The 11,901-nt window shown below is 35.3% G+C and overlaps 1 protein-coding gene across 7 annotated transcripts; it reads right to left on the reverse strand.

Annotated features, from left to right (window-relative positions):
- Nucleotides 1-202: 202 nt before the first annotated feature.
- Nucleotides 203-11,454, reverse strand: LOC124301008 (ras GTPase-activating protein-binding protein 1). Of its 7 annotated transcripts, none has more exons than XR_006907382.1 (10): nt 11,284-11,454; nt 9,927-10,179; nt 9,178-9,361; nt 8,681-9,058; nt 7,591-7,971; nt 7,158-7,485; nt 6,461-6,723; nt 6,193-6,343; nt 5,884-6,090; nt 203-3,042 (listed from the first exon to the last, which is right to left on the reverse strand). XR_006907382.1 is itself a non-coding variant. In XM_046755604.1 (10 exons), exons 2-9 carry the CDS (start codon nt 10,022-10,024, stop codon nt 5,957-5,959), a joined length of 1,917 nt encoding a protein of 638 aa, XP_046611560.1. In that variant the 5' UTR covers nt 10,025-10,179; nt 11,284-11,453; the 3' UTR covers nt 203-3,042; nt 5,943-5,956. The 7 variants fall into 7 exon arrangements, 6 of the variants coding, with proteins under 6 accessions (XP_046611560.1, XP_046611562.1, XP_046611561.1 ...); XM_046755604.1 differs by having other exon boundaries at nt 5,943-6,090; nt 11,284-11,453; XM_046755606.1 differs by lacking the exon at nt 203-3,042 and having other exon boundaries at nt 5,292-6,090; nt 9,927-10,056.
- Nucleotides 11,455-11,901: the final 447 nt, after the last annotated feature.

Raw genomic sequence — 11,901 nt, forward strand, 5'->3', positions numbered from 1 at the left:
AAAAAAACTACAGAAGCAAAGATGGTTTGTACAAGTTAAACCTTATTATGAAATTTGAAAGTTTTTTTCTCATGTATATTATGAAATGAATCGCAATCACTTGTTTAGGTTCAAACTGAAATCTGAAAATATTGTTTACATTTTATGTTGTGATTCCAAGCATAGACATAGTCACACGATGAATTAGGATTTAGATGACATGTTCATTCAATTAATATTTATTCCATCATGTAATTAGATGATATCACAGTGAGTCTAGGAGGCTTTGCAACACTAAAAAATTTATAATCATTTTTTCATTACCTATGTGATACTGTTTAATATTAACATCCTATACGGAAAAAAACTGCGCAGGATTTCTCAATTTTTCACCTATTATTATTCACTAGTTACAAGTGGATATTGTGCCCATGGAAAACGATTACCACACAACTATTATTGTACAATTCTATGCAGACTCAGAAATGATAATCATGTAGAATAATTTTCGTAAGGCCCAGACTAAGAAAACGTCAGAAAGAGTACCATAAATCTGAATATTGTCATCACGGCAGTGATTTCGCGTACATATTGTATTCAGGAATAAAAAAAATTATTTACATACCTATACGCATACGTAGTATGTAGGGTAGATTATTAAGGTAGACATCAAACAGTCGTTGGCGGCATGTATTCAATTTTTTGAACAATTTTCCAATATATCACCATAAAATTCAGCGATTGTGTTCCAATTCGTCTGCCTTATTCATCAATTTTCCTTACTTAAGTAACAATATACAAATGAAGTATTATTAGTTGGTAGCAAGGTATATTATACTAAATGCAAAAAGTTATAATACGTGTCATGTTTGTTTAAACACGTCGTTTTTTTTTCATCATCTCAAGTTTTCTTTTGTTATCGCAGTAACATTTCCACGGTTGTACACACAAACTGACCCAAAGATGCCAAAAATAAAAAGGTATGCTTCAAAAAATTCACAACTTAATTACACCATCCTCTATTAATATTTATAACTATCATATTTGTTAATTTGTTTTTGTTTATTTTTATTTTTAATAATTACCTATTGTGAAAAAAAAACATTCATACTAAAAATTTGCAAATAGGTGATACGCACAGGTGCTTTTATGTAACAGTGGTTCAATTTAAGATCATTGATAAGACCGCTCACCAGGGTAGCAAATCCAGACACTTTTTTTAACGAAACACCTGGTTTGTTATTTGTGGTAAACAAGCTCACCCGCACTACGGTGTTTAACGATTGATTAAAATGTCGACACCCCGATTGTCCGTGAATGAAAATGCACACTCCACCCTCGTATCACTTTTTCTATACAGCAAAATAATCTAGTTTCTTTCATCCCCTATATCAAAAACATTTCACGTATCCGTTATAATAACGCGAATAATTTTCACGTAAGCTTGTTTAGCGTAATGTACAAATCGGTTTACAATTATCGAGTAACTACTACAGTTAATATCAATTTTACTATATACTTTGATGACACAAAAAAAAAAAAATATATATATAAGAAAAATAAAAATATCATAATAATAATAATAAGAATAATAGATTTGTAAACGTACTTATTGTGCCGAGGTATAACAGTTTCGCGTAACCCGTTCTAAATAGAAATTGTCGGAATTTGAACTGTACTATGTAATTATTATAGATTTCTTTTACGATAGAAATACTAAAAAATGAATTACGAAAATGTTTCAAGTTCCGAGCATGTATATTATAGTTATTGACAGGCGGGTTACACGAAACTGGGTTATCAGTCCACCATTGAAGCACAACATGTACACTGAGAAGTGAATTAAATTGTATGTATTTACTTGATCCAATTGCACGTGAATTGAATCAAATACTGTTTTTTTTATTAATTTTTTAGTGTTTAGTAATTTTTTATTAATCCAACAGATTGATTGTGTCGATTAAATTACGAAATATTGTGTCAACATCTATTAATTAATTATCACCTTTGCGTGTCAAATCGGCTAAATTTTGCTCTTTAGCTAAACAAACTAATGAAATCAAATAAATATTTATTTGGCTGAAGCAAAAATTAACTATATCCAAAAAACAAAAATAATTCATCGACTGACAACTACATATTTTGTTTTTTAGATAAAACAATTCCAGAAAATGAATGTGTCAAATGAATCTCACCGACTCAAATATTGTATACATGAAAAAGTAAATGCACATGTAAAAGTGAACCTTATTCTCAGTAAAGATCGAATTCAGGGTAACAAATTGGAAGAATTCTGTTAATTAAACAGACGAGTTCAGTTTTAGACAGATAATTCGATGCTCATTTTTTCAGCCTCTGCTACAGAAAACTACCGTTATTGTTTGCATTATGATGCTCAATAGCCGAAGGCTTGTCAATGTCGGTTAGGCCGCGATCTTTGATTAAAAACGAAATTCGTTTATTCAATTTTAGCTTTCGAGTAGTATTCACATTCAATGATTATAATCTTGACAGAGTGTTGGTGCAGTTGACCTATGATGCAAATACAATAGATCATCATCTATGTTTCTCACTTATACTGTTGAGGACGCTGTCTTTATGTGTACACCTAAATAATAAAGTAACAGAAGCGTACTTATTGCGCAGTACCATGAATTATTGAGGATTTACTTAAACTTTCAGTAAGTACAAATATGTACTTTGAAAATATTAGTAATATTCTACAATGAAATTACTATTCACAATTTAGTGCGATATTCACTAGATTGTATGTTTGATAATTATTATTGATATCAATTTCTATAATTAATCATTCACTGTATCATGCCGTTTTCATTACAGTTATACGCATACTAATGGTATTTCTGGTAATCTTATAGTAAAATCAGTCCGTATGGACGATTAATTTAAAGAAACAATGGAGAACTTTGTTTTCTTAATTCACTCTCAGCCTTAAAATTGCAGAAACTTGTCGTCATTTACCATTTCTTTATAGTATCCGTTTAACGAGTTGTTTGTCAATCCGCATCCCTGCCTGGATCCCTTCTTTGCGAGCAACAGTCTCTAGCATGAAATCAGTTTGAAATAATAAGGATTGAAATTTGTTAATACTGTCGATTGAAAAATTGCACGTTAGCAGCTGATAGTTTTTCACTTATTTCAGAATCTGCCCTCAACAGAAGGCGATAATTGACATAACTTGGAATTGTAACATCAGTTGCAACATGCAGATATTCAATGTTACATTTAATTAGAAAAATTATTTGCTATTTTGATATCATATACCACTTGCAATATTCGTCAATACACAGTGCTAGTCAAGTAATTAGGATTCCTAGAATCCAGAAATTTATGCAAAATTGCTTGTTTAGAAACGTGAAACGTTGACAGTTTATGGAATTTATTTCAATTTCCATATCTTATTTTTTAGATTTATATACTGAATTCAACACTGAAACCAAATGAAGTAAGATTTACGGAATACTTGCGTTATGACTGTTAGACGAGAGTGTAATCATAAATATTTCCATGAAAAGAGAATTAGAATGTACTAAGCTAAAAAGTACTTCGATTAGACGATATTTTTCCAGTATTTTAGAATCATACATAAAGTGTTCAGAATTCGTTATTCCACTAATTTTGCATACAGAGCACCGATTCTAAACTATCTACATTGTAATGAGCGTAACAAAAAACCAACATAGAGTAAAATATATGATTCCGAAGATTTTTGTAAAATAATTCATACATATCTATTGGTGAGTACACGCGGAAGATATTCGATCTCTGTATGCGAATTTCTCAACGTCGACCTCTGCTATGAAATGAAGAAAAAACTTGGAAGCAAGACTGTAATTACGTCATTATGTGTAGACAACATTTATGTTTCTGTACTCCAATAGTAATCTCAAATTATAAGACACACTCTGCAGTTGTACACGGCGTTTTCAGGGCTTTGCATCAAGTTAATTTATAAAGAATATCGAACTATAGGCGAGGTATTTTTTTGCCAACACATTGTTGAAATTATGCACTTATTTCAAAAATAATAATCTCTTACAAACTCTATATATATCGCTCGTGACGTCCAAGAGGCGAGATGATAATCTAGTTTAGAAATCGATTTTGCTTCTCTTGTCATAGTTTTTCCAATATTTGAACAATTTAGATGAAGCTTGATCAGGTGGTGATTATTTAAGAGAATATTGGCGAATAGTGCTAATATCAAACAATTGTAGGACCGAGGGTTAGTTCACTATAAACCATTATACAAATCATTGATTCCAATTTGATTATGTACCTAATCAATCAAAGACCCTTTTACGAGATCGACGTGGACAGCCAGCAAATCACTAATCCAGAAATTTGTATGCAATGAAACCCTTGATTCAAACCTGCATGTCCAATACAATGTGTATTGTGAAAATATTAATAAAATACAAACGTACCCAACGTTGTGAAATAGAAAAAATATAATTGCGAATTTGAGCAAATAATATAAATTCAGTACAGTGTTATTAATTTTACACAATATATTTGACTGCATTAAGAGAGTACCAGACCTCTTTCTGACAATGCATAAATATTGATATTTTCATATTACATGGCGTAGTATTTTCATAATTCTGCTTGAATTGAGAGGATATTGAAATGATGCCCAGTATAACGAGAAGTATGAGTAAAAAAATCTTCGACAATGACACATGTAAGAAATTTTTACAAAAACTTCTTCCGGATATTTCAAATCATTCATTATTTTGCTGCATTCTTTACTTTTGAATTTCACCTAAAGTTTCGTCCAAAACTTTTTCTCGGAGTATAATTGCTCGCGTTGTAGCGACGCGAAATTAACAATCTGATTTTTGCCATGTTCAAAACTTATTAATCAAATCATTTCACGGACTTAGTTCAATTGCTTGGGACGAGTCTCTGCCCGACAAATATTTCACGTAAATTTTGCGATATAAAAGCTATCATTAGTCTAATTTAGCAGCACTAGGAACAAAGTTATATAATTGGCAACTGTCAATCTACTTTATTAAAGATGTTGTATCACGGTATTCGTAATTAGTGCGACCAAGTAAATAAAAAAGAAACAATATTTTACGAAAAATGACACAACAGCACCTCTTTTATGTACAAGATGACATAAACAAAATATCATTCTACCACAATCCGAACTTTTGCGCATGTCTTTGCGAAGAGTAGCATCAACATAACTATATGCCATCAACTACACTGAGTGACAAAATTCTATATGTATTCTTCCACTATCCACTGCTTAGTATCTCTCGTTTGGTTGATTATTTTTGTCTTACATTTCATTTGAATACGAGTTTCTGAAACCTGAGAACTACACAAATTCTCCGAACAGATTGGTATTTAGAGTAGAAGAACGAATTAATAGATCCTTTCCGTAAGCAGATGGGGTATACATTTTTTCAATTATCTTTGTCCGGCTATTGTCTCTCACTACATACACATCATAGTCCCTTGCGTTGTTTGTCAAGTTGTCTTGGAACTTGTACAACCACATGAAAATTTGTTAAAGCAACTGTGAATACTATAATCGATTTGGAGCAATGAATCATACGACGTTCGACAAATCTAACAGTACCAGCTACTCGAATTAGTACTCGCACATATTTCTCCATTTTCCATTTTATACAAAATCCTACAACTGAATGGTTATCATATGCGTATGTATTTATATAAGCTTCTCTAAGAATAACTTCGAATAATTAAACCGCTTTATATACAATGCACTAAAACGTGTATAATATTGAACATAGCCAATGGTACACTTTTTCATACGTGGGCCTCGTTATGATCCAAAGTGAAAATCTATCACTGATTCCATACATATCTTTCACAATAAATATTTTTAGCTATCGCACGACCTACAAAACACACTGGATACTTATGTTGAGTGTAACACCGAAGTTGGGCAGGATGCAACTTACAGCGTTCAGAACATTTAACGACGATTCTGATAGTTGTGATTGCCTGGTTGTCTCATGCCACCCCCTCGGCCACCATCTCCTCCACGTGAAAAGCTTCCACGACCGACGCGTGGCTGTCCACTACCTCTTATCACACCACCTGGACCCCCTGAATAGCAAATTATGGTATATTCTCATTGTAATTTTATCAAGATTTTTGCAAATTTGCTATTCTGACTGCAATGTGTTCAAAGAAAAACTTATAAAATACCTGGCCCACGTTGCTGTTGGCCGCCCATTGGGCGTACTGAACCATCTCCGGTAGACGGCCTCCCACCTCCCCCTTCCATTGACATCCTTGGCCTAACTTTCTTTTCCTCCACATTCAACTTCGTACGATTTTCATCAGGGAAATGGATTGGCTGTAAGTAAAAGAGGGTTTAACAGAGATTTATCCTCTACTCGCTATTTAAATTGCAATCCGAATTCCTTAAGGTAAAACAGCAATCAAAAACGAAATAGAGAGAAATTCTTCTCACCAAACTTTGCAGAACGTTTACGACGGACTGGTGATCCTCAAACGTAATAAATCCGTAGTTGGGAACTCTGCTAGTATTGGATGTGCCATGGGGGGTTTTTCCTCTTTCGTTTTGTTTGCTGTGAACACGTAGATCAGCTACTGGACCGTATTGCTCGAATAATTGACGCAATTGGTCTTCTGAAGCATCCAGTGGAAGATTACCCAAAAATAATTGATGAGAATCGCCGTACTGGACTTGCCGGCCCCCACGACGTTCACCATCTGTGGTAAAATATTATCAAATAATCAAACATTGAACCAATTGCCTTATGATTAAATTCTCTGTAAAGCTAGCTATGAGTAGAAAAAAGCGAATTCAAACTATTGAGGATAAATGGGACTCATTGATCGCTAGCAACAATATTACCTGATTCTCAAAAACTGTAAAACTTTCAGGATTCGCCATATTCAAATGATAAGCCAATACCGAAAATGAATTGAATAAAATTCTAAAATATTTCAAACGGTTTCCGCAAAATGATGTCGAATAAAGTATTTTAGCATCAACAACCGTTAACTACCGTTAAAACTATTTTCAAATCAGATATAATTTTCCGTTCAAAGAATTCGTTATACGCTAATTTTTTTTTGTGTGAACTGGTCTCAACAAGTTTTTGGACTCGCCCGCTTCATCTGTAACTCGCAACTATAATCACCCCAGCCGTTGTCATCAGAGAAGGGGGGGCGGGATGGTCCCCTGCCCATACCTCGTTGCACAGGTCCTCCTCGTGGAGGTCGTTGTTGTTGTTGTTGCTGTTGTTGCTGTTGTTGTTGTTGTGGTTGTTGTTGCTGCTGTTGTTGTGGTTGCTGTTGTGGTTGCTGTTGTTGTGGTTGCTGTTGTGATTGTTGTTGTTGGTTTCCTCCAACACCTCTATGAACCTGCTGTTGATTGGAACTGACGTTCGAAGGAGTGGTGAGAATAGATCCAGCGTTCACAGCAGGTACCGAAATGCGATCATCAAGACGTTGATGTGTGATGGGTGGCTATAACAAGATATTAAAAATTGTTTGAATCGTCAGGAATTGAGTGTTCACTATTTTAGTTTTTTGCTAATTTTCTATTATTAGTACAAAGAACCTATAACTCACTGGTGACATGGATGCCTTAGGCGCTTGTGGGCTAGCCGAACCAGTTGCGGTGGCAAAAGATTTGACTAAATTTGCATAGGTTTTAGGTCCGCTATTGTTGGTGGCTGGGGTTGGCACTGGGACTTCCGGTTGAGAATCTGAAATCGAATGCTGTTCCGGTTCAGCATCTAACGGCTCCTGAGACTCCTCAACTGGAATTTGAGGTTCTTCTTTCACCTGCGGCTGTTGTTCAGGAACCACTTCGGGCTCTGGTTCCTGAACAAATTGTTCCTGAGTTGCGGGTTCAGAAATGTACGTATGGGCATGCTGCTGCTGATTGATTAGAGGTGATTCATCATGAACAGAACCATTAATTGCCACTGGTTGCATGACCGGATGCACCTAAGCATTACCCAATACATTTTTTTCATTGTTATATTCGATATACTAAAAAAAAAAAATTACCTGATTAATTTGAGCTCTATTGTTTTGATGTTCCAAATGTTTATTCAACTTCTATTACTATTATTGTTTTAATTTTTTAATTAGATTAAATATTAAATTGGTTCAGCACATGTGTGAGGGGCATTCAATATTTGGAACTATAAATATTCAATGTTCAAAGTATGGTTCACTTGTTACTTCTATTTCATTTTTGGATAATTTGTGTAAAATATCAAAATCTATAAAATTCAGATAATATTTGGAGGTTACCGGAGCAACATCAAGTATTAACTGTAATTACAGCGACATTACACATCTGCTCAATATTAGCACAATTTCTATTATGAGATAAGAAAAATAGATAATTCTCATTTTTATTAATGCAAATAAAATTTTGCTGCATCTGGAGATCACAATCTATAAATAGAATTGACTATTGAGGATAACACATCACAGCCAGACCTCCAATTTCCCGAGTTTTCCCCTGTTCCATGTCAAAATTCTATGCAGCCTGTCTATTGCGGGATTGTAATACTACACAAAATAAATCATGATACATTGAAATATGTGAAGCTAATCTTCGTTGTGTAGTCGAGTACCCTTGACATGTGTGAATACCAGTTAAAAACAATCTTGTTTTGCGTATCAATGTTAAAACACAGCTTACGGGTTGCTGAGGTGGCGGGGCGTAGTATACGTGTTGCTGTTGCTGTTGAAGCTGTGGTTGTTGACTTGGAATAAGGGAAGGTGGACCTTGTGGCTCTGGAGGTGCAGTTGCCGGTGGCAACTGATGCCCTTGATTGGGTTGTTCATCCTCTTCTGGTTCCGAACGCACACCTTCTTCAGGTTCCCGTTCACCAATGCCTTCACCTATACCCCCATCACCACCTTCAACTTCTCCTTCTTCCTCATCAGGGAAGCCAAGGTCTTGGTATCGAAAGATGTCATTATGAACGTAGTACTTTTTTGGTGCTTGCGCAGCCAAAACAAACGTTTGTGTGAAGCGACGCATCGGCTGTCCTGCATTAGACAGCTCTCCTGTCACCTGTAACAATTGTTACAGCCAAATTATATCATGCTAGAGAATTGTTATAAAAACTTGTCAATAATCTAGTGGTTACATAATGATTGGTCAAAGTTGTAAATGTTAGAACGATTATATACCTGAACAACAACACCATTCCCAAGTGTAGCCTGTGAGTCAACTTGACTGATCTTCGCATGACAATCGCGAAAATTCAATTGTTGGATTTTTTGATGGATTTGTTTCTGACCAATAGCTGGATTTATTTCTCTGTTAGGAGCGTCCAGCCCTCCATGAACAAACGACGAGTGGTTATTGTAGAACCTAAATGAGAAATTAGGTAAAGGTCACAATTCATAATCATATGGTGACGTAGCAGGGAGTAGGTTTTGCGTAGTACAGACCACATAGTTTATCATAAATCCAAAAAACTTGTAGTTTGTTTTAGAATGATATTATTTGAGTCCAAACTACAAATATTACATACTGTTTGGTTTTTTTGTATCTGACCTCAAATTTCTCAACAGAAATTTTACAATCGTATTTCCGAATATTATTGGTACAACTTTGAGTGACATGAATACGTCCATTAAATTTTGGATATGTCTGTTGAAAAATCTATACTGCTGTAAGGAGACTACTTTCACTGAAGTAAATGGTGGTAAGTGAACAGCAAAGGTGAAGAATATTGAAATTATCATCTAAGCACTACAGCAGCAGTAATATATTTATGATAAACAAATCTGAACAGTAGTTCTGCAAAAGAGTATTATGTAATGACTGAGTACTGGTAGTAATAATAAATGAACACATTGTGATGTGCAGGTAACGTAGGGCATATCTGTTACTACACCAAATTATATAGATCATTTATGAACTTATAGAATACCTATGCAGGTGGGACGGGGCCTTGTTCAGCAAAGTATAGTATTGTCGGACGAACTCGCGGCCGACAGATTGGGGCGAAGGGGATGCCTCCATGACCATTTCCTGTCCTACTCCTTGACGCTGTTTTCCGTCTTCAAGTATGAGTTAATTATATAACAAGGTTGATATTTCTCAGCAAACTGATTATCTTGAGTACCTAGTGAGATGTTGTTGATGATTGAAAAGTCTTACAAATATTAAGGCAGGCAGATTTTCTGAAACATAGGCGCAATATAATTAAAATTAATGAGAATGTACAAAAAAAAAGGATGGATTATCTGTAGAAATGTTCTGCATGTAAATACTAAACTTTTGGCTGGGTTAAAATATATTCAAAGACATCTCAGACAGCAGCATATTTATAAAAAATATGTTTTTCCTTTCATCTAATCTATTTGTCAGTCATTAGTCATTGGTCACGTTTGAAATTCTTGTACAATAAGCATTTGTCAACAACAGTACGAGTTACATTAAAACTACTTCAATTCCGACCTATGCATACTTCAGAGTTCGGGCAACTGATTTACAGAGTATAATATAATCTATATATAATAGAAGCAAATAGGAGTCGTTATCTTTGGAAGTGAATGCATCTTTTCTTGTGGGAAGTTACACGACGGAACACTGTGTTTTAGGCATAACGTTCCAACCTTGATTGAATATCAAGCTTCAGAAAAAAGCCAAGGGGCATCAAACAGCAAAATAATGATGGATAGTCTGTACATGAATACTAAAAATTAGTCATGAACCAGGTGAGAAAATGAAATTAAAACAGAAGGTGCAAGAAAAAAATTCAAATTATTTGGAATTATGGTGAATACAAAGACGTGTGGGGCGCATTATTAGAGGCGAGTAAAGTATGTTAATTCTACTTCAGCAAAATTTTGTTCCCAAGTGACGCTATCCGGATAGATTGGCCGAACCCAGATGCCAGGATTAAACAAACTGAAAAATCTCTCGAGGCGGACAATGCATAAACGCAGCGTCCTCAGAGTGGCGCTCTGTGGCGGGGCATGGCGATTAAATTCGTGGACATTTTGCGAAAATTTCCAAGGGCTACGGTAGTATAAAAAAAAAAAAAAGAAAAAATCGCTCACTTGGAGTTGACAGAAATTTTTTTGAGTGATAACAAATACCGAGTAATGTGAGGTTATACCATAGAGCGTGTAACGCTATGTTCAATTGAGCTTACAAAGCCGGCATGTCTAGGGCTATGGCATGTGAAACCACGCCGAAATTGCTCGGTGCAAGGTCTTTTGAGATTATGGTGCTGTTCTTAGCGAGATATACACGAAATATCGGTCTAATCCAATGCTCACCTTCACAGATCTTGATGCGTTTGGTTACACTTAAGTTACACGGTAGTGTTACGCTGGACAAATTTCGATGAAACAAGGTTCAGTATGAATAATAACAGTTTACAATAATGTTAATTATAAAAACAGTTCGGTGTAGGACCCTCAGTGTACCGTGGTGTCAGCACATGTACTGGATGCGCATGCGCGATTCGAGAGGCTTCGAACCCAAAGGCCTTGGGAGCTGCTTCGAGGCTAGCCGTGATTTCAATCGTGTAGACCCCACACATCAGAAACCCGGGAGGGTCGAACGGTTTGACTGCGGTTACAAACAAACATGGCTGCATATTTCGGACAAAAATATTCGGCGCATTCTGCAAAATTTATGTGCGATAATACATGGAACGACTGAATGATCCTGTAAAATAGCAGTGGTTATTGTTGCTTCCGATACCCTGATATCAAACTGTAATTGAGGGAAATAAGCAAGGGAATATAACCGATTCAAATAGCTTTCCAATATTATAACTTTGCATTACTTAGCCGGGAACAATAAATAATTTACCGCGCTACCAGCTCTTGCCTGAATTCCTATTACTATAATTACAGTGAATATTTTGGGGCGATGTTTTCTGTATGCAT

The sequence above is a fragment of the Neodiprion virginianus genome, chromosome 3 (assembly GCF_021901495.1).
Source record: "Neodiprion virginianus isolate iyNeoVirg1 chromosome 3, iyNeoVirg1.1, whole genome shotgun sequence".
Taxonomy (NCBI): Eukaryota; Metazoa; Arthropoda; class Insecta; order Hymenoptera; family Diprionidae; genus Neodiprion; species Neodiprion virginianus.